Source organism: Tachysurus fulvidraco, chromosome 9 (assembly GCF_022655615.1).
Source record: "Tachysurus fulvidraco isolate hzauxx_2018 chromosome 9, HZAU_PFXX_2.0, whole genome shotgun sequence".
In the NCBI taxonomy this organism is placed as follows: Eukaryota; Metazoa; Chordata; class Actinopteri; order Siluriformes; family Bagridae; genus Tachysurus; species Tachysurus fulvidraco.
Genome location: NC_062526.1, coordinates 26,839,205 through 26,862,641, shown reverse-complemented (window position 1 = coordinate 26,862,641; position 23,437 = coordinate 26,839,205). Strand labels below are relative to the sequence as shown.

At 41.8% G+C, this 23,437-nt stretch overlaps 2 protein-coding genes and 1 pseudogene across 2 annotated transcripts; all 3 read left to right on the top strand.

Annotated features, from left to right (window-relative positions):
- LOC113658642 overlaps positions 1-23,437 on the top strand; it is a 297,616-nt pseudogene that overhangs the window by 51,730 nt on the left and 222,449 nt on the right.
- LOC125145468 (tripartite motif-containing protein 16-like) lies at positions 6,029-9,347 on the top strand. The gene is made up of 6 exons (XM_047818397.1): positions 6,029-6,694; positions 7,083-7,178; positions 7,318-7,560; positions 7,734-7,923; positions 8,112-8,168; positions 8,293-9,347. Exons 1-6 carry the CDS (start codon positions 6,092-6,094, stop codon positions 8,835-8,837), a joined length of 1,734 nt encoding a protein of 577 aa, XP_047674353.1. The 5' UTR covers positions 6,029-6,091; the 3' UTR covers positions 8,838-9,347.
- LOC113658637 (tripartite motif-containing protein 16-like) lies at positions 16,067-19,420 on the top strand. The gene is made up of 6 exons (XM_047818396.1): positions 16,067-16,714; positions 17,134-17,229; positions 17,369-17,611; positions 17,785-17,974; positions 18,163-18,219; positions 18,331-19,420. The coding sequence occupies exons 1-6, from the start codon at positions 16,112-16,114 to the stop codon at positions 18,879-18,881; spliced, it is 1,740 nt and encodes a 579-aa protein (XP_047674352.1). The 5' UTR covers positions 16,067-16,111; the 3' UTR covers positions 18,882-19,420.

Genomic DNA, 23,437 nt, shown 5'->3' with positions numbered 1-23,437 from the left:
GAAGAGAAAAAGTGGTATCAGTGCATCCCTAGTAAAAATGGTAATAATGCTTTAGTTAGAATTCTTTTGCAGACTTTAGCCTCTAAAAGACCACCAGACTGGATTTTTGTAACTATTGTTACTTGGTGGTTGTCCTGCATCTTTAATAAATAAGCTACAAAATGCAGCTGCCTGAGTTCTTACCAGGACAAGAAAGTATGATCATACAACCCCAATTTTATCATCTCTACACTGGCTACCTGTTAAGTTTAGAATTGATTACAAACTGCTGCTATTTACATACAAGGCTATAAACTGTTTAGCTCCCATGTATCTAACTAGTCTTCTAACACGTTACAATCCATCACGCTCACTGAGGTCACAAAACTCAGGACTTCTGGTAGTTCCCAGAATTTCAAAATCTATCAAAAGCATAGACCATTTTCGTATTTACCTCCCAAACTTTGGAATAGTCTTCCTGATCGTGGTCGAATTTCATAAACCTTTAAATCTGTAAGAATTGCTCAGAAATATAAAATTATTGAGGAACTGTTTTAGTGTTAAGTGAAATGTGGGTTCTTTTCATGTGACATGAACTTTGCTGTCTCCCATTTTGATTCCCTACACACATCTATGTGAAGAGCGCCACACTGTGTTTTTAACAGTAAATACAGCTATTATCTGTGCTGTATAACAATTTAGGATGTCCTTTTTCAGGACATCCTAAATTGTAATGATACACATCCTAAATTGTAATGATACACATGTACTCATTAAAAGTGTAATAATTCATTATTAAAAAATGATTCACATAAAAAACCCACCTTGAATGATTCTGTGCCGGTCCCAAGCCCGGATAAATAGAGGGGATTGCGTCAGGAAGGGCATCCGACGTAAAACAAATTTAACCATGCAAATCGTCAGTACGAATTTCATACCGGATCAGTCGAGGAGAGTGCACAGACAGAGAGAGAAGAGGAAAGGTAAGAGTGTAGGACTGAGAATAGGAACTCTGAATGTTGGTACTATGACAGGGAAAGGTAGAGAGCTGGCTGATATGATGGAGAGAAGGAAGGTGGATATACTGTGTGTACAGGAGACCAGGTGGAAGGGTAGCAAGGCTCATAGTATAGGAACAGGATTCAAGCTGTTTTATTATGGAAGGAGGAGTTTGTGAGGAATGTTCTGGAGGTGAAGACTGGTCAGACAGGGTGATGAGTCTGAAGTTAGTGTTTGAAGGGGTGATGTTGAATGTTGTTAGTAGTTATTCCCCACAGGTAGGTTGTGAGTTAGAGGAGAGAAAGAGAGATTCTGGAGTGAATTACTATAGATGAGGTGATGGAGAGTATTCCCATGGGTGAGGGAGTGGTGATAGGAGCGGATTTTAATGGACATGTTGGTGAGGGGAACACAGGTGATGAGGAGGTGATGGGCAAGTTTGAAGTTAAGGAAAGGAACCTTGAAGGACAGGTGGTAGTGGACTTTGCTAAGAGGATGAACATGGCTGTGGTTATCACTTATTTTCAGAAGAGGGAGGAACATAGAGTGACTTACAAGAGTGGAGGTAGGAGAACACAGGTAGGCAATCTGAAAGAGATTAGTGAATGTAAAGTGGTAGTGGCAGAGAGTGTAGCCAGACAGCATAGGATGATGGTGTGTAGGATGACTCTGATGGTCTGTACGACGAAAAGATCAAAGATAGAGAAGAAAACCAAGTGGTGAAAGCTGAAAAAGGAGGACTGTTGTGAGGAATTTAGACAGAAGTTGAGGCAGGCTGTGGGTGGTGAGGTACTGCTGCCAGATGACTGGGAAACTACAGCAGATGTTATTTACATTTACATTTACAGCATTTGGCAGATGCCCTTATCCAGAGCGATGTGCATAAGTGCTTAAATCTCTAACATTGAATACATTAATGCTGGTTCACTAGGTTACATACTTAAGATACCATGAGTTTAAAACATTCGTTCAATGTTACAATGAAAAAGTGTCAAAGATTTTTTTTTTAATGCAAAAGATAAGGAAAGAAGTGCTAGTTGAAGTGTTTCCTGAATAAGTAGGTCTTCAACCGCCGCTTGAAAATAGCCAGTGACTCAGCTGTCCGGACCTCTAGGGGAAGTTCATTCCACCACCTCGGTGCCAGAACAGAGAAGAGTCTTGTAGTAAACTTCCCTCTTACCCTGAAAGATGGTGGAACCAGTCGATTGGATCACAGCAGCGGGGTGGTATGCGAGAACTTTGGCAGGTTGAAAACAAGCCGGGCAGCTGCATTTTGGATCATTTGCAAGGACGGATTGCGTACATAGGTAGACCTGCCAGCAGTGCATTGCAGTAATCCAGTCTAGAAATGACAAGAGACTGAACAAGTACCTGAGCAGTCTGTGTGGACAAAAATGGCCGAATCCTTCTAATGTTGTAGACAAGAAACCGACATGAGCGAGTCACATTAGCAACATGAGAGGAAAAGGACAGTTGATTGTATATGGTTACCCCAAGGTTGCGAGCTGTGGCTGAAGGGGAGATCAGATTGTTGTGCAAGGATATAGCAAGATCATGACCTGGGGATGAATCAACTGGGATGAAGAGCAGTTCAGTTTTGTTAGGATTGAGCTTTAACTGATGAGCAGTCATCCATGATGAAATTTCTGCCAGACATGCTGAGATCCGGTCAGAAGCTGTGGCATCTGAGGGTGGGAAAGAGAAGATAAGTTGTGTATCATTAGCATAGCAGTGGTAAGAGAACCCACGTGATGAAATAATTTCCCAAAAAGAATGAGTATACAGGGAGAAAAGAAGAGGACCAAGTACTGAGCCCTGTGGGATGCCAGTGGAGAGTCTGCGTGGAGCAGATGTCACTCCCCTCCATGTTACCTGATGTGATGAGGGAGACAGGGAGAAAGGTGCTGGGTGTGTCATCTGGAAGGAGGAAAGAAAACAAGGAGAGTTGGTGGTGGAATGAGGAAGTTCAGGATAGTATCCAGAGGAAGAGATTAGCCAAGAAGTGGGACATGGACAGGACCGAAGAGAATAGACCGGAATACAAGCAGTTACAGCACAGAGTGAAGAGGGAGGTGTCTAAGGCCAAGCTGAAGGCATATGAGGAGTTGTACACTATTTTAGACATTAGAGAAGTAGAGGAGAAGGACTTGAACAGGTTAGCTAGGCAGAGGGATCGAGATGGGAAGGATGTGCAGCAAGTTTGAATTATTAAGGATAGAGATGGAAGGGTGCTCACAAGTGAGGAGAGTGTACAGAGGAGATGGAAGGAATACTTTGAGGAGCTGATGAATGAGGAAAATGAGAGGGAAAAAAGAGAAGAAGGGGTGAACTCTTTCATTCATTCATTCATTCATTCATTTATTAATTTTCTACCGCTTATCCGAACATCTCGGGTCATGGGGAGCCTGTGCCTATCTCAGGTGTCATCGAGGATCAAGGAAGGATACACCCTGGACAGAGTGACAACCCGTCGCAGGGCACACACACACTCTCATTCACTCACGCAATCACACACTATGGACAATTTTAGTGGCATAGGGAGAACATGCAAACTCCACACACACAAGGCAGAGGCAGGAATCGAACCCCCAACCCTGGAGGTGTTATGCAAATGTGCTAACCATTAAGCCACCATGCCCAGGGGTGATCTCTGTGGAACAGAAAGTAGATAAGATTAGAAAGGATGAAGTCAGGAAGGCTTTGAAGAGGATGAAAAGTGGAAAGGCAGTTGGTCCTGATGACATCCCGGTAGAGGTCTGGAAGTGTCTAGGAGAGGCAGCAGTGAAATTTTTAACTAGTTTGTTCAACAGTGTTTTAGAGACTGAGAGGATGCCTGAGGAATGGAGAAGAAGTGTGTTAGTGCCGATCTTTAAGAATAAGGGTGACGTGCAGAGTTGTAGCAACTATAGGGGGAAAAAGTTGATGAGCCATACAATGAAGCTGTGGGAAAGAGTAGTGGAAGCTAGGTTAAAGAAGGTAGTGGAAATTTGTGAGCAGCAGTATGGCTTCATGCCCAGAAAGAGCACAGCAGATGTAATTTTTGCTCTGAGAAGTTTTGGTGTAGAAGTATAGGGATGGTCAGGGGGAGTTGCACTGTGTGTTTGTAGACTTGGAGAAAGTGTATGACAGGGTGCCAAGAGAAGAGCTGTGGTACTGTATGAGGAAGCCAGGAGTAGCAGAAAAGTATGTCAGAGTGGTGCAGGACATGTATGAGAGAACCAGGACAGTGGTGAGGTGTGCTGTAGGTCAGAGAGAGGAGTTCAAAGTGGAGGAGGGACTGCATCAGGGCTCGGCTCTGAGCCCCTTCCCGTTTGCTATAGTGATGGACCAGTTGTCAGACGAGGTCAGACAGGAGTCTCCTTGGACGATGATGTTTGCAGATGACATTGTGATCTGTAGTGAGAGCAGGGAGCAGGTGGAGGAAAACCTGGAGAGGTGGAGGTTTGTGCTGGAGAGAAGAGGAATGAAAGTCAGTCGTAGTAAGTCTGAGCACATGTGTGTGAATGAAAGGGAGGAAAGTGGAACAGTAAGGTTACAGGATGAAGAGGTGATGAAGGTACAGGAGTTTAAGTACAAAAGTCCAGAGTAAATCTAGAGAGTGGGAAAAAGGTAAAGAAGCGAGTGCAGGGTGGAGAATGGTGGAGAATGGTGTCATAGGAAAATATCAGCAAGAATCAAGGGGAAGGTGTACAGGGCAGTGGTGAGACCGGCCATGCAGTACGGTTTAGTGTGCTTTAACTCTCTACATTTGAATATATTGTCTTCTGGTAAAGTAGGTTCCTGACTTTTGTATACTATCTGCTTAACTCATTTTATTCAAGAGTAGTGTGATTTGAATTTTGTTATATTCTATACCATTGTTGATTTTATAGTTTTGGTCGTTGTTGTTCTCTCAGCTGATTAATCAGGAGTAGTTTCAGTCTCCCTTAAGGTGTGAATCGTGGGCAGGGCTTACCTATTTAAGCACTTATGTATGTTTCTCTGGATAAGGGCGTCTTATAAATCTTTAGAGACAGTGTCACTGAAGAAGAGACAGGAGTCAGAGCTAGAGGTAGCCGAGCTGAAAATGTTGAGGTTCTCTTTGGGAGTGACAAGATTGGACAGGATTAGGAACGAGTACATCATAGGGACAGCTCATGTTGGACGTTTGGGGGACAAAGTTAGGGAGGCCATATTAAGATGGTTTGGACATGTTCAGAGGAGGTAGGAGAATGCTGGACATGGAGCTGCCAGGCAGGAAGCAAAGAGGAAGGCCAAAGAGTAGGTATAAATTCAACATTTTTTTGACTATATATTTGTAATCACACCCTCTGGTGTCACCCATATGAGGATGGATTCCCCTTTGAGTCTGGTTCCTCTCAAGGTTTCTTCCTTACCAATTTAAGGGAGTTTTTCCTTGCCACTGCTGCCTGAGTCACCTCAGACTTGCGCATTGGGGATAAATACATATACATACATACATACATACACACTGAACTATATATATCTTGAATTTTTACTATATTAATTCTCTATATTTCTCTTTATGTTTACCTTCTGTTCTATGTTTATGTTCTGTAAAGCTGCTTTGAGACAAAGCCCATTGTAAAAAGTGCTATACAAATAAACTTGAATTGAATTAAATTGAATTGAAAACGGATGTAATAAATGAGGATATGAAGCTAGTGGGTGCAAGTGTTGAGGATGCAGAAGATAGGGATAGGTGGAGAGAGATGATTCGCAGTGGCGACCCCTGAAGGGAAAAGCCAAAAGAAGAAGAAGAAGAAGAAGAAGAAGAAGAAGAAGAAGAAGAAGAAGAAGAAACTATTGTCAATTTCACTTCTTACTGATTCTCCCAATCCTGGTTTTGTTACAAACTGCATCACTCTGCAAAGTAACATCACAGATGCAGCATTGGATTCATTTAAACTTTTATTTCCTAACATGATTAAGGCATGATTCAAATACCATTCATTCACTTTTTTAATAGAATGTCCATTACAGTCATGTGTACTAAATGCTCCTCCTCCTTCTGTCTCTCTCAGAAGAAAGCGAAGAGCCATTCCTCATTCCAGAGAAAACAAAAGTCAGAGATTATCTCTCATGTATTCTGTCACTGTGTGAGTTCAGGAAAATGGCTGAGGTGAGTGTTTCAGTAGATCAGCTTTCAGTGGATCAGTTCATCTGTTCAGTGTGTCTGGATCTCCTGAAGAATCCGGTGACTCTCTCCTGTGGTCACAGTTTCTGTAAGGTGTGTATTAATGACTGCTGGGATCAGGAGGATAAGAAGGACGTCTACAGCTGTCCTCAGTGCAGAGACACTTTCACACCAAGGCCTGTTCTATGCAGAAACAACATTCTGGCTGAAGTGGTGGAGAAACTGAAGAAGACGACTGAAGTCCAAGCTGCTTCTCCTGATCACTGTTATGCTGGACCTGGAGATGTGGAGTGTGAGTTCTGCACGGGGAGAAAAAACAAAGCCGTCAAGTCCTGTCTGGTGTGTGTGGCTTCGTTTTGTGAAACTCATCTCAAACCTCACTATCAAGTTCCTGGATTAAAAAAGCACAAGTTAGTCGAAGTCTCTCGAGATCTACAAGAGAAGATCTGCTCTGAACATGATAAAGTGCTGGAGATCTTCTGTCGTTCTGACCAAAGCTTCATCTGTTATCTGTGTATGATAGATAAACACAGAGGTCATGACACAGTCACCGCTGCAGCAGAAAGAACTGAAAAACAGGTGAGAAAATCCCATTTATGTATTTATCAAAATTATTTTTAAATCAAGATAAATATTTAAATATAATTTAATGTCATTAAGAGACTGTTGAATATATTTCTGATCAGCATTAATCATAAACTCATCAAACAGGTAAGAGAACATTCCTGCTGACTGGGTGAGTCGACATAGGTTTAACAGAGAGAGAGACACACACACACACACAGAGAGAGAGAGAGAGAGAGAGAGAGAGAGAGAGAGAGAGAGAGAGAGAGAGAGAGAGAGAATGTCTAAAATTGTATAGACAGTACTCATAATCTGAGAGGGTGTGAACTCATGTATACAGAAGGAACAAATGCAGGAGGAAGTGAATTTAAAAAATGAACCTAAACAACTGATGTGTCCTCAGAATGAGCTACAGGAGGAGCAGCTGAAATTCCAGCAGAGACTCCAGGAGAAGCAGAAGAAGGTGCAGGAGCTGAAACAGGCTCTGAACACTATAAAGGTGAGCAGTGAGCAGAGACAGAGCTGCTCCTAGAAACACACACAACATGGACAACATGGAGACATTTAGAGTCCCAGTAAGAGAGAGAATGAGAGATGAGCTTTAAATGGACCTTCATGTGTTGTGTGTCTCCTAACAGCTCAGTGCACAGACAGCAGTGGAGGACAATGAGATCATCTTTACTAAGATGATCAGCTTCATGGAGAAAAAGCGCTCGAAGGTGACGGAGATGATCAGATCTCAGGAGAAGGCTGAACTGAGTCGAACTGAACGACTCCTGGAGCAACTGGAGCAGGAGATTAATGATCTTCAGAGGAGAGTCACTGAGATGGAGAAGCTTTCACACACACATGATCACATCCATTTCCTCCAGGAAATAAAGGTCAATGACATCCACATTTCCAGGTTATGGGTTCTAGTGAATATATGATGGTTCTTAGGTTTCTAAAATGTTTCCGCTTCAAACCTTTTTTCATATGGAAACAATGAGCTTTAAGATTCTTTAAAATAACTTTCATTTATTCTCCTAATTTCATGTCTAATTGCTGTTTGCAGGCTTTAGTCTCTGGTCATCAATCTCTTCCATACAATAGACCAGATTTTCAGTCTGATCTCTGTGAGAATTCGTCCAGCATCACTGTCAATCAACAGCTCTCATTTGAGAGAGTGAGGAAATCTCTCTCTGATCTGAAAAAGAGACTTGAGGAAATCTGCCAGGACGAATTCATCAACATCCCTGAACATGGTAAAGAAATGATCCTGTTAAAGATGATAAACTGCTGACGTGAATGAGTTTGTGTTAGAGCTGAGAAACTCTGCACTTTGGTGCTTCATCACTGAAGTGTGGCACTTGATCTACACACACTTCAGATCTATACAACTGTCTGGTTTTATCAGTTTTAACATCAGGGCATTTTATTTCTTTCTCAACAGTTGAGGACATTCAGACTTTACTCTTAGAGCCGAACAGCAGAGACGGGTTTCTAAAATGTAAGTCTATAACACACACACCCCCCCCCAACACACACACACGCACACACACGCACACACTCCACATCTACTACATCTATACTGTGATTGATATCTAACATGTTCACATTTTTCATGTATTTAGATTTCTGTGATCTGACTTTGGATCCCAACACAGTAAATCACCAGCTCATTCTGTCTGAGGAGAACAGAGAGGTTGTATATAGTGTGAGAAGGCAACAATACTCTGAACATCCAGAGAGATTTGACTACTACAGTCAGGTTCTGAGTAAGGAGAGTGTGTCTGGACGCTGTTACTGGGAGGTGGAGTGGAGCAGTCAGAAACGTGTGTCAATATCAGTCTCATATAAAGGTATCAGCAGGAAAGGACAGGTTGATGAGTGTGTGTTTGGACGCAACAATCAGTCCTGGAGTCTGGAATGTTCTTCTTCTTCTCTCTTCTTCTATCACAACAGCATTAAGACTGATCTCAGAGTTCCATCACCCACCAGAATAGGAGTGTATGTGGATCACAGTGCAGGAACTCTGTCCTTCTACAGCGTCTCTGACACCATGAAGCTCCTCCACAGAGTCCACACCACATTCACTCAGCCTCTATACGCTGGGTTCTGGTTCAGCCGGGATGTTTTGTGTAAATCTTCTGCGAGGTTGTGTGATCGAACGAAATAATGGGTTTGTGGTGTTTCATGTTTAATAATTTTAAGCTCTATAAACTTTTCCTTATTAATCAGTAATTGTGTTCTAGGATTATCAGTTACTTATGAAGGAAATGAACGTTCTGATCATGATTTATATAAAAGTTCTTCTGATTTCTGAAATTATTGTAACAGAATGTCTGAAGGTTCTATAAAACCTCTATTCACTGGTGTTTGTGTCTGGAAATATAATTAATCGTTTGTAAAAATGGTAATAATGCTTTAGTTCGAATTTTTATACAATTTAATAAATCTATGAAAATGTGTATGTATAGTTCAGAAATATGAAATTATTAATAACCTGTTATAGTATTAAGAGATATGGGTAAATATGGGTTGTTTTCATTGGAAGATAGCTTTTTTTTAACAACTAATCAATACATTTGTACACACTGTCATTATACACATGAATCTCTGACTGTACAAATACTGAGGACTTGACAACTTGCTGTCATCGACGGACATGTAATCCATAATAAAGCTTACTGGGATTTTTCAGGATCATTCCCATGTTTTCATGTTTGTTCTTTTTTAAGTCTTCAGGGAATTGATTCTCCACTCTCCATTCTCTATACAATCAGAAGTATAAACTCCAGATCTTTATAAATATAAAAAAGATGTGCCTTTGATAATAATAATACTAATAATACTAATAATACTAATAATAATAATAATAATAATAATAATAATAATAATAATAATTATTATAGGAACTGTAGTTACCTGTTATGACCACTTTGGGGCAGTAAAACAGCCATATTTGTAAAGGGTAAATGCGCCAAATATGGGTTTGTGTAGCTGGAGGTCTGGTGTAATTTGGGAACTTGGGAAAGCACACACACACACACACACACACACACACACACACACACACAGTCTGTTTTCTGTATATATGTAACTATTTATAACCTCCCTCTGAGCTTCAGTAAATGGTGGACATCGGAGAAGATCATTGGGGTCTCTCTTCCCTCTATCATGGACACTTACACCACACGCTGCATCCGCAAAGCCAACAGCATTGTCGAAGATCCCACACACCCCTCACACACACTCTTCACCCTCCTGCTGTCTGGAAAAAGGTAACAAAGCATTCGGCCCTCACGACCAGACTGTGTAACAGTTTCTTCCCACAAGACATCAGACTTCTCAATAACCGAACTGTACTATACTGAGCACAACATATGCACACACACATCATCTGTATGGACTGCACAGACCCTCACAACACGCACACACACTGTTTTGCATACTTTTCTGCTGTTTTTGCACATACTGTCCAACATTTCAGCTGTTTTTGCACATATTTTACAATATCTCAGCCATTATGCACATACTATACAATATTTCAGTCATTTGCTGTTTTTTGCACAACTCTATATATTATCCACAGGACCTGCTGCTAAGAAACTGTGTTCATTCTAAACTTACTGCACGAAATATTGTTTGAACATTCAGTATTCACATACAGTATATACACCGGTCGGTCGGCGCTGTTTCTGTTACTGTTTATTGTCTTTTGTGTATTGCATTTTTTTGTACTTTTTGTACAAAAAAAGTACGACTGCCTATCATGAGTCCAATGCCACGACTGTGTGGAACGTATTGAATGAGGGAACACAGAGAAAGTAATAACCTTAAACAGATATGTGGCTCGAGACAGCGAGGCTTATTTTGGGGTGGCAGCTGCCACCTTGCTTCACCCCTAATGCCACACATATTCATAAACAATCATCTATAACTCAAATGTTAAGCTATAGGAAATGAGTTATATGTCGTTTTGACATGATGTGAACACTGGTTATGTGGGAGGTTTCTGCTCACTTATCTGCCTTAGGTTTCTATAAAAGAAAGTGAATAAAATGGTCAAATAAAAATATTACCTAATATCTAATCTATTAATGTATTTTATTTTGATCTTAACATATTTCAACAGCTAGTTTCGTATCATTTCCATATAATTCATATAATTGATCCTTGTAGATGATGTGAAATAAGTTATATTTATGCTAAAACTTTCAATTCAACTACAAAAGATTTACTTAAACACATCAGTCAAAGTTTAAGACGTTACAGCATTTATTTTAGCCAAAGATCCCTTGTTAATTATGTTAATTAATTAATCTGTAAATTTGCATTAAAACATCCTGAAAATACTTTTTCTAAGTATTTTACTAAGCTATGGGAACGCTTCTGTGAGGAAGTTGTGTCTGAAGCTCTGTGTGCACACACGCCAATTTAATGGCTTGGAAAGGACACGTGACGAAGTGATTACGTGCCAGTTAGTCCATATTAGGGCATCTACATCACATTACTCCAGCTTCTAGTTGTCTAAAGGAAGCGAGAGTGGCCAGCTACGCAGCATCCCATTCCCTTCTCAGGGAACCGGGTTACATACTGTACATAACTTTGTGTAGTTCCCTTTTGAGGGAACTCAACGCTGCATCAGGGCTGACGCTATGGGAATGCCAATATCCAAGCCCCCACACACTGGTCATTGACTGTGCCAGAGGCCGTGAGAGAGCGTGAGCAGACTGGGAACAGACCATCAATGGCCCTGCAGGACCTGGGACCCTGGAGTGGGGTCCAAGTCCAGGTCGAACCTGATAAAGGTGTGTGGAGAGGACCAACCTGCCACAGCACAAATATATTCAAGGGGAACACCCCTGGCTAATGCACTGGATGAGGTAATACCCCTAGTAGAGTCATCTCTAGTAGATTCCTCCATTCGGCGATGACTATTTCACTGAATTTGGCCAGACTGATCCAGAAACAGACAAAGATGAATACAGACAGTAGAGACTTTTGACTTGTAGAAAAGTTACAATGAGATAGATGTTTAATGCTTGGCCTTTAACTGCATTTCTGTTTGGGTTCTTTCCCACAAAAACAGCATATTGTCCAGTGAAGTTCATGTATTTTATGACGTGTTCATGAAAACCTTACAAGAGAAATGATATGCTGACGTGAGATTATACATGATTAAACTTAGCTTAAGCCATATGACAATATATTCATAACTGATTAAGTGATACTGATTAAGCAAATGATTAAAAATACTGTGGATCTAGTTGATTATTAGTAATATCATATATTATTTAGAGCCTAGATTTGGTTACAGATTAATGATTATTGAAATTTTGTGTATTGTCCCAGGGACAAAAGGGGGGAATCGTGGTGGAAATTTCGAATCTTAATATGTTCATAAGGCTTTGTTCTTCTATGCTTGTACCCTGTGTGCGTCATGACCAGAGACTGACAATGTCATCAGTAGGTTTTGTTGGTCACCGTGCCGGCTACGGCACACCAACGCTAGGAGATGAGGCTGCATCAACTTCGTTGTAACATTTAAGCATTAATTCCTTTAAACACACGGTTAAATTATATACTGTTTGAAAGCATAGACTCTCAGGATATTATTAAGCCCACACAGAAAGGATAATATGATTTATAGCAGTCATAATAATTTAATCAAATTTATAGCCACCTGAACTAGGTGGTGCTAGTTCATTTACTTACCTTTAAATGCTTCCCTTTCTTCACTGGGGTAATATTTTCCAAAACAAATGCTTGTAAAAAAATCCCCAAGAGTCCAAGAAACTGGAATATGTAAGCCTTTTAATCCAAAACGCTTTGCTCACCTCACAAATATTACGTTTCTTACCGAAAACTGTAAACAGCAGTTCTCTTCCGTCCATTGTTTCGGCTCTCACTTCTCCTAGGAGGCTTATAAAACTACACTGAGGCATCAGATTTGTAGTCCAGTGTCTAACGAATCAAACAAGTCCACTCATGAGCCAATCGATGCCTGTGGTGCAGAGATAGATGGCTGAGAAGCCAATGATGTCTCTCCATCCTAGGTGGGACACCCTCCCTTTGACTGACAATTGCTCCCTCCAGTAGCGATTTCATGATCCGGGTCCTTTACAGCTCTTTAGCCAATAAGGAGACGATTCCAACAGTATGCAACATGACACATCTGGTAAGGGAGGGCTGCGCAGTAGAGGCTGTGCAAGAGTTTTATTGCACAATTCTCTAACTTTTCTCACTCTCACGCCTCAGGGTGTCAGGTTACAGGCCTTTTTTCACAGCAGGCTTCTAGGCAGAGGGGTTCTCTTTGTTTTAGGCCTTTTAAACTGAGCATGCAGTCTTTTAATACAAAGTTATACAGTAAACAAGAAAAACATGCACGGACGGACATGTCCACAGAAAAATATTCATATAAAATCCATTTTTGAGTCTTTTGACTTGAATTTTTTTTTGTGAAAGCCAAGACATGTGGCTATGACCGTCAGTTGTTGTTTACCTCCCATCATTAAATACAGCAATGTATTTAATCGGTTTATCAGGTAAACAACTCAGATGGAAATCAAAACCCTCCATTCTAGCCTCTGTAACTTTGTGTCAGTAAGGCCTAGAATCACCCTGACACTTGTATCTGAAACTAGAGACTCTCTGCTTTCATGGAAATAGGGGGTGACCACATAAGTGGATTATGACTAGGGCAGTAGGGACTGGGGACGAGTTGTCCATAAACAATGTCCAATAGGTCCTCTAGAAGACCTTGACCTGGTCAGATTAGCTTGGTCAGGAGATGCATGAGGTAATTTTGAGCCAATGATTGATGATGTTTTGCTTTTACATATCTTCTGTTTTTCTTGAGTTCTGTCTATAAAACCTTGATGTAATCAATGATCTTGGCCCTTCATCCCTTATGCTACATGTGGAGTGTTGGGTCCTGCTGATGCCAAGAGGCAAGGCAAGACTGCGCACCTCATAGGCTTGAGTAATGGACGCCACTACCCAGTGCACCAGGCGCTGTTTGGAAACCCGATTACCCCTATTCCGGCCCCCAAATCAAAAAGGGCAGAGGAGTTACACCACAAGCTAGAGCGGTGGACATAAGTCCACAAGGCTCTTACTGGGCAAAGGAAATGCAGCCTCTCCTGTTCCGCCGACTCATGGGGCAGGAGACAGTAGGCCTGCAGGACGACTAGACAACTCACTATGCTGGGTACCTTAGGGGCATATCCTGCCCTGGGGTGCAGAATATCAATATAAGCCAAATAGCTTGCACTGGTTCTCTGAGAAGGAGAAAGCACACACTTTCCTGGGTTCAACCTGAGGCTTAGAGACCTCTTATGGGCAAGCACAGCATCTCAATGACTGGCATAGCCTTCAACTGGGCCAGAATGAGCCAGTCGTCCAGGTAATTCAGCACACGGATGCCCTGGAGATGCAACGGTGCCAGCGTCCATGCACTTTGTAAATGTGTGAGGTGAAAGGGCTAGGCCAAAAGCAAGAACACAATACTGGCACACTTTGCCCCCAAAAGCAAACCTGAGGAACCTCCTGTGCTCTGGCAGAATGCCTATGTGAAAATAAGTGGTTTGAGGTTGATCATCACAAACCAGTCTTTGGACCTGATCTGGGACACAATAACCTTCAGCGTGAGCATCTTGAACTTGTAAGTCTTCAGAGTACAGTTCAGAGCCCGCAGGTACAAAATCGGACGCAGACCGCCGTCCTTCTTGGGAACAACGAAATATCGGCTGTAAAAGCCAGAGTCTCGCTCTGGCAGGGGAACATGCTCTATGGTCAATTTCAAACTGCAGCTGCCATAGTTCTTACCAGGAAAGAAAATATGATCATATAACCACAATTTTATCATCTCTACACTTGCTACACATTAAGTTTATAATTGATTACAAACTGCTGCTACTTAAATACAAGTGTAAGTAATGGTTTATGGTTTATTATGGTAAGTAATGGTTAATGGCTTAATGGTTTATCTCCCATGTATCTAACTAGTACTCTAACATGTTACAATCCTTCGTGCTCACTGAGGTCACAAATGTATGTGAGGGATGTGTATGTATGTGATACAAATGTAATTGAGGGATGTGGTAGCTCAGTGGCTAAGGTGTTGGGCTACTGATCAGAAGGTCATGGGTTCGAACCCCAGGTCCACCAAGCTGCCACTGATGGGCCCCTGAGCAAGGCCCTTAACCCTCAGTTGCTCAGTTGTAAGTCACTCAGGATAAGGGTGTCTGCTAAATGCTGTAAATGTCAGGACTTCTGATAGTTCACAGAATTTCAAAATCTGTTAAAGATTTTGGCATAGAGTGTTTTCGTATTTAGCTCCCAAAATTTGCTGTATCCCATTTTGATTCCCTACACATGTCTGTGTGAAGAGCGCCACACTGTGCAGTGTTTTTAACAGTAAATACTGCTATTATCTCTGCTGTATAACAATTTGGGATGTCCTGATAAAGGAAGAACAGATCAACAGACACTAAACAAGTCAGCCAAAGAAAACAGCAGCAGCTAATGGCCAAAACATTGTGAGAGTTGTAAAGAAAAAACAAAAAAAGTCATTGACATCACCAACGACCTCCAGAGGGCAGGGGTAAAGGTCTCACAATCCACCGTTTGAAGAAGAACTTTAGAGCAGAAATATAAAGGGCTATGCTAATGACTTCATCAGGGGGATGTGCAGACCAGTTAGGTGGAGGTACTGGTGTGGGCCAGCTTGAAGTGGGCGTTTAAGTGTGTGGTAATATAGTCTCAGGCGAAGGTTTCTTATGGATAGCCATAACATTTGCCCTGGTTGATATAGTGCATGGCGGAACCTCCTGCAGTTGGCCTCTAGGTGTTGGCAGCGGACTGCCCATTGGAGGCAGACATGGGCACTTTCCTAGACTTTGCCACTCCAGTGGAACTAGTTGTCTATGGATGGGATGACTGATGAATCTTGTGACCATGAGAATGAAAAGGTGTGAGGCCAGAGGAGGCATAGGTGAGGGAGAACAAGAACAAAGAAAAGTCTGAAACAGCAAAGACAGCATAAAATCCAAAATTCAAATGTTCAAAACACAGAAAAGCAACACTAGAGCATGACAAATGGCTTAGTATGCAAAACAAACTGAAGATACTTAATGGTACATTGTGGCATGAGAGTGGTTTATAAGTCTGTGAACCCGGAAGTAACAACCAAAGGTGAAACTGTGCAAAGTAACATCACAGATGCAGCATTGGATTCATTTAAACTTTTATTTCCTAACATGATTAATGCATGATTCAAAAACCATTCATTCACTTTTTAATAAAATGTCCATTACACTCATGTCTACTAAATGCTCCTCCTCCTTCTGTCTCTCTCAGAACAAAGCAGCGAGCCATTCCTCATTCCAGAGAAAACGAGTCAGAGATTCCCTCTCATGTATTCTGTCACTGTGTGAGTTCAGGAAAATGGCTGAGGTGAGTGTTTCAGTAGATCAGCTTTCAGTGGATCAGTTCACCTGTTCAGTGTGTCTGGATCTCCTGAAGGATCCGGTGACTCTCTCCTGTGGTCACAGTTTCTGTAAGGTGTGTATTAATGACTGCTGGGATCAGGAGGATCAGAAGGACGTCTACAGCTGTCCTCAGTGCAGAGACACTTTCACACCAAGGCCTGTTCTATGCAGAAACAACATTCTGGCTGAAGTGGTGGAGAAACTGAAGAAGACGACTGAAGTCCAAGCTGCTTCTCCTGATCACTGTTACACTGGACCTGGAGATGTGGAGTGTGAGTTCTGCACCGGGAGAAAACACAAAGCCGTCAAGTCCTGTCTGGTTTGTCAGGCCTCATTTTGTGAAACTCATCTCAAACCTCACTATAAAGTTCCTGGATTAAAAAAGCACAAGTTAGTCGAAGTCTCTGGAAATCTACAGGAGAAGATCTGCTCTGAACATGATAAAGTGCTGGAGATCTTCTGTCGTTCTGACCAAAGCTTCATCTGTTATCTGTGTATGATAGATAAACACAGAGGTCATGACACAGTCACCGCTGCAGCAGAAAGAACTGAAAAACAGGTGAGAAAATCCCATTTATGTATTTATCAAAATTATTTTTAAATCAAGATAAATATTTAAATATAATTTAATGTCATTAAGAGACTGTTGAATATATTTCTGATCAGCATTAATCATAAACTCATCAAACAGGTAAGAGAACATTCCTGCTGACTGGGTGAGTCAACATAGGTTTAACAGAGAGAGAGACACACACACACACACACACAGAGAGAGAGAGAGAGAGAGAGAGAGAGAGAGAGAGAGAGAGAGAGAGAGAGAGAGAGAGAGAGAGAGAGAGAGAGAGAGAGAGAGAGATGTCTAAAATTGTATAGACAGTACTCAGAATCTGAGAGGGTGTGAACTCATGTATACAGAAGGAACAAATGCAGGAGGAAGTGAATTTAAAAAATGAACCTAAACAACTGATGTGTCCTCAGAATGAGCTACAGGAGGAGCAGCTGAAATTCCAGCAGAGACTCCAGGAGAAGCAGAAGAAGGTGCAGGAGCTGAAACAGGCTCTGAACACTATAAAGGTGAGCAGTGAGCAGAGACAGAGCTGCTCCTAGAAACACACACAACATGGACAACATGGAGACATTTAGAGTCCCAGTAAGAGAGAGAATGAGAGATGAGCTTTAAATGGACCTTCATGTGTTGTGTGTCTCCTAACAGCTCAGTACACAGACAGCAGTGGAGGACAATGAGATGATCTTTACTGAGATGATCAGCTTCATGGAGAAAAAGCGCTCGAAGGTGACGGAGATGATCAGAGCTCAGGAGAAGGCTGAACTGAGTCGAGCTGAACGACTCCTGGAGCAACTGGAGCAGGAGATTAATGATCTTCAGAGGAGAGTCACTGAGATGGAGAAGCTTTCACACACACACGATCACATCCATTTCCTCCAGGAAATAAAGGTCAATGACATCCACATTTCCAGGTTATGGGTTCTAGTGAATATATGATGGTTCTTAGGTTTCTAAAATGTTTCTGCTTCAAACCTTTTTTCATATGGAAACAATGAGCTTTAAGATTCTTTAAAATAACTTTCATTTATTCTCCTAATTTCATGTCTAATTTCTGTATGCAGGCTTTAGTCTCTGGTCGTCAATCTCTTCCATACAATATACCAGATTTTCAGTCTGATCTCTGTGAGGATTCGTCCAGCATCACTGTCAATCAACAGCTCTCATTTGAGAGAATGACGAAATCTTTCTCTGATCTGAAAAAGAGACTTGAGGAAATCTGCCAGGACGAATTCATCAAAATCCCTGAACATGGTAAAGAAATGATCCTGTTAAAGATGATAAACTGCTGATGTGAATAAGTTTGTGTTAGAGCTGAGAAACTCTGCACTCTGGTGCGTCATCACTGAAGTGTGGCACTTGATCTACACACACTTCAGATCTATACAACTGTCTGGTTTTATCAGTTTTAACATCAGGGCATTTTATTTCTGTCTCAACAGTTGAGGATGTTCAGACTTTACTCTTAGAGCCAAACAGCAGAGAAGGGTTTCTAAAATGTAAGTCGTCCCCCCCCCCACTTACACACACACACACACAACACAAACACACTCCACATCTATATATCCTGTGATTGATATCTATCACGTTCACATTTTTCATGTGTTTAGATTTCTGTGATCTGACTTTGGATCCCAACACAGTAAATCACCAGCTCATTCTGTCTGAGGAGAACAGAGAGGTTGTATATAGTGAGAGAAGGCAGAGATACTCTGATCATCCAGAGAGATTTGACTTCTACAGTCAGGTTCTGAGTAAGGAGAGTGTGTCTGGACGCTGTTACTGGGAGGTGGAGTGGAGCAGTCAGAGACGCGTGTCAATATCAGTCTCATATAAAGATATCAGCAGGAAAGGACTGGTTGATGAGTGTGTGTTTGGACGCAACAAACAGTCCTGGAGTCTGTATTGTTCTTCTTCTTCTCTCACCTTCTTTCACAACAACATTAAGACTGATCTCAGAGGTCCATCATCCCCCAGAATAGGAGTGTATGTGGATCACAGTGCAGGAACTCTGTCCTTCTACAGCGTCTCTGACACCATGAAGCTCCTCCACAGAGTCCACACCACATTCACTCAGCCTCTATACGCTGGGTTCTGGCTCGACTGGAATGTTTCGTGTAAAACAGAATCTTCTGTGAGGTTGTGTGAACGAAAAAAATAATGTTTTTGTGGTGTTTCATGTTCAATAATTTTAAACTCTATAAATTTTCCTTATTAATCATCAATTGTGTTTTAGGATCATCAGTTACTTATAAAGGAAATGAAACTTCTGATGAAATGAAAGTTCTGATGATGATTTATATAAAACTTGTTTTGATTTCTGAAATTATTGTAGCAGAATGTCTGAAGGTTCTAAAGCCTCTATTCACTGGTGTTTGTGTCTGGAAATATAATAGTTTGTAAAAATGGTAATAATGCTTTAGTTAGAATTTTTATACAATTTAATAAATATATAAAATGTGTAAGTGTAGCTCAGAAATATTAAATTATTAATAACCTGTTATAGTATTAAGAGATATGGGTTGTTTCCATTGGAAGATAGCATTTTATTTTATTTTTAACAAATAATCAATACATTTGTACACACTGTCATTATACACACACGAGTCCCTGACTGTACAAATACTGAGGACTTGACAACTTGCTGTTATTAATGAACATGTAATCCATAATAAAGCTTTCTGGGGGTTTTCAGGCTCCTTCCCGTGTTTTCATGTTTGTTCTTTTTTAAGTCTTCAGAGCATTGATTCTCCATCTATACAATCAGAAGAATAAACTCCAGATCTTTATAAATATAAAGATGTGCCTTTGATAATAATTATAGGAACTGTAGTTACTTGTTATGACCACTATGAGGCAGTAAAACAGCCATATTTGTAAATGTTAATGCGCCAAATATGGGGTTGTGTAGCTGGATGTCTGGTGTAATTTGGGAACTTGGGAAAGCATGCACGAACACGCACACACACACACACACACACACACACACACACACACACACACACACACACACACACACACACACACACACACACACACACACACAGCCTGTTTTCTGTATATATGTAACTATGTATAACCTCCCACTGAGCTTCAGTAAATGCTCTACTGTTAAAGTGAAACTGAGTGTGTGTGTGTGTGTGTGTGTGTGTGTGTGTGTGTGTGTGTGTGTGTGTGTGTGTGTATGTGTGTGTGTGTGTGTGATCCGTATATAAGAAAATAGCCTATCATAAGTCAAATGCCACAACTGTGTGGAACATAATGAATAAGGGAACACAGAGAAAGTAATAAACCTTAAACTCTCCCCTAAGGCCACACATATTCATAAACAATCATCTATAACTCAAATGTTAAGCTATAGAAAACGAGTTATATGTCACTTTGACATGATGTGAACACTGGTTATGTAGGAGGTTTCTGCTCACTTATCTGCCTTAGATTTCTATAAAAGAAAGTGAATAAAATGGTCAAATAAAAATATTACCTAATATCTAATCTATTAATGTCTTTTATTTCGATCTTTTAATATATTTCAACAGCCAGTTTCATATCATTTCCATACTATATAATTAATATTACTGACCCTTGTAGATGATATTAAATAAGGAAGCGCAAGTGGCCAGCGACGCAGCATCCCATTCCCTTCTCAGGGAACCGGGTTACATACTGTACATAACTTTGTGTAGTTCCCTTTTGAGGGAACTCAACGCTGCATCAGGGCTGACGCTATGGGAATGCCAATATCCAAGCCCCCACACACTGGTCATTGACTGTGCCAGAGGCCGTGAGAGAGCGTGAGCAGACTGGGAACAGACCATCAATGGTCTGTTCCTGGGACCCTGGAGTGGGGTCCAAGTCCAGGTCGAACCTGATAAAGGTGTGTGGAGAGGACCAACCTGCCACAGCACAAATATATTCAAGGGGGACACCCCTGGCTAATGCACTGGAGGCAATACCCCTAGTAGAGTCATCCCTAGTAGATTCCTCCATTCGACGATGACTATTTCACTGAATTTGGCCAGACTGATCCAGAAACAGACAAAGATGAATACAGACAGTAGAGACTTTTGACTTGTAGAAAAGTTACAATGAGATAGATGTTTAATGCTTGGCCTTTAACTGCATTTCTGTTTAGGTTCTGTTCCCACAAAAACAGCGTATTGTCCAGTGAAGTTCATGTATTTTATGACATGTTCATGAAAACCTTACAAGGGAAATGATATGCTGACGTGAGATTATACATGATTAAACTTAAGCCATATGAGAATATATTCATAACTGATTAAGTGATACTGATCAAGCAAATGATTAATAATACTGTGCATCAAGTAGTTGATTTTTAGTAATATCATATATTATTTAGAGCCTAGATTTGGTAACAGATTAATGATTATTAAAATTTTGTGTATTGTCCCAGGGACAAAAGGGGGGAATCGTGGTGGAAATTTCCGGCCGAGAACAAAGAATGAGAAGCCAGATGCTCTCTCTCGTCAGTTCTACCCAATCCCATCGAGGCCACTGCTGAACACATTCTTCCTCACTCCATCGACTTGGGATAGAGAAAAGAGTTCTAACATGCCTTTTCCTACTGACTGTCCGGAGGGCAAACTTTATGTTCCAGATCAGCTCCGATCCCAAGTTCTCTAGTGGTGTCACAATTCCCGACTTTTCTGTCACCCTCGGATTCTTGGTTCTCCAGCAATGGTTCTGGTGGCCCTCACTCAGACGTGACACCTGGGATTTGTTGCTGACTGTCCAGTATGGGCTCAACACAAGAGCTCTCGATCTCTCCCATCCAGTCTCCTTCGGTCCCTGCCAATTCCTTGCTGACCATGGTCACATATGCTCGTTAGATATTGTCACCGTTCTCCCTCTTTCCAATGGCTACTCCACTATTCTCTCTGTGGTTGATCTCTTTTCTAAGCTCGCCCATTTTGTTCCCCTGAACAAACTTCCCTCGGCCAAAGAAACGGCTTTGCTCCTCTTTCAGCATGTTTTACTACTCCATGGCATTAATCAGAACATAGTCTCAGACAGAGGACCAAAGTTTACCTCCAACCTTTGTAGCAAATTTTGCCAGCTCTTATGTGTCTCCATTAGCCTCTCCTTGAGGTTTAACCCCCAGTCTAATGGGCAGACGGAACGGCTCACCCAGGAGCTGGAGACGGGACTTCTCCTCCTCTGTGCCGATGATCATTCTTCCTGGGCCTCCAACTTGGTATGGGTGGAGTATGCCCACAACTCTGCTGCCACTGGTCTGTCCCCATTTCAGGCTGCCTATTGGTATCAACCCCCATTTTTCTCGACTCAGCATCTGGAAGCCTCGGTTCCTTTCGCCTTGGCCCTTGTGAGACGCTGTAGTCGGGGTCTGGATGAGAGATCGCCTCGCCTTGCTTAAGTCCTCCCAAAGTTATGCTCACTGGGCCAACCACATGCGCCGTCCTGCCCAGTTGTCTATGAACAAGACAACCAATGGTTCTTGTGATTGTGGGAATAAAAAGGTGTGAGAGCAGAGGAGGCATGGGTAAGAGTGTTTTGAGCATATTCAGCCCATGCAAGAAACTCACTCTATCTCTGCTGGTCTTGTCTGCAGTACGTTTGCTACTACTGGCCCAGCTTCTGGTTCAATCTCTCCACTTGCACGTTAGACTGGGGGTGGTAAGTCCCTAGTTTTCTGCAGAAAGCTTTTCACGCATGTGAATGGGATCCCTCTGTCAGAGACCCTGTCTTCCAAGATGCCATATAACCAGAATACAGGATAAAATAGGATCATTTTCCATAGCAGTTGGCAGGATCCTCAAGATGATAAGCTTGCAGGCTTCAGAGAATCGGTCCACTTTTACAAGAACGATGGTGAAGTCATGAGATAAAAGAAGGTATTTTGCAAGAGCTGAATGGACTTTCCTCAGAGCATGGCCGTGAGAGGAGCAGACACCGAACTGTAGCTGTGGACAAATCTTAGATAGAAGATTGTGAACCCGAGAAACTGTTGTAACTCCCTAATGTTAGGGTGGTTAAGCCACTCTGTCATATTGAGCAATTTAGCTAAGTCCATTTCAACAGGGGAGGTGGAGCAGTCATGTCTAGCTTGGCAACATTAGTAGCACAACTGTATTTGCTGGCAGTGTTGGTGTGGCCAATCTACATTGCAGGGGTTTGGCGCTGGTTGCGGATCAAATTGTCCAGGTCAATGGCTGCGGTGATGAGCCAGAGTGGTTTCCTCATCACAACAAGCGAGTTCGGCCGGCAGTGAAGGAATGAGGCCTTTTAGGAAAATGGCCTTCAATGTGGGGTCATTTCAACCATGTTGGGCTGCTAGAGTGCGTAATCTGCTGTTGAGTAATGGAGCTGGTGTAGCTGGAAGAGCTGGACAGACACATACTTACCCCTGCTGGATACTCAGAAATTTCATGGATTAGCTGGGTGAAGTCCCTGTATAAGATCTGAACCAGTGTGTCATCCTCCCAGACAGCCATCACCAATCCAGAGCCCGCCTTGTAGCAGAGTCAGGAACGCACACTTGGGGGAATCAGAGGAGCCACCTACTTTATCCAGTAAGGCTATTCCCTGTAGTACATTAATGGCTTAGAGTTTTGTAATTTCCACTGGATCCATTTGTGGCAAAGTATCCTGAAATGCTGATTGTGCAGAATCCATGTGACACATAAAGGCATTTTAATAGGATCAGACATACAAATGCACAAACAAATCGTCAAA

Coding starts and splice junctions, on each gene's coding strand:
- LOC125145468 (XM_047818397.1), top strand. CDS start 6,092: ATGGCTGAGGTGAGTGTTTCAGTAGATCAGCTTTCAGTGGATCAGTTC. Junction 7,179..7,317: donor AGGCTCTGAACACTATAAAG/GTGAGCAGTGAG, acceptor GTCTCCTAACAG/CTCAGTGCACAGACAGCAGT. Junction 8,169..8,292: donor CAGAGACGGGTTTCTAAAAT/GTAAGTCTATAA, acceptor TCATGTATTTAG/ATTTCTGTGATCTGACTTTG.
- LOC113658637 (XM_047818396.1), top strand. CDS start 16,112: ATGGCTGAGGTGAGTGTTTCAGTAGATCAGCTTTCAGTGGATCAGTTC. Junction 16,715..17,133: donor CAGAAAGAACTGAAAAACAG/GTGAGAAAATCC, acceptor ATGTGTCCTCAG/AATGAGCTACAGGAGGAGCA. Junction 17,612..17,784: donor ATTTCCTCCAGGAAATAAAG/GTCAATGACATC, acceptor TTCTGTATGCAG/GCTTTAGTCTCTGGTCGTCA.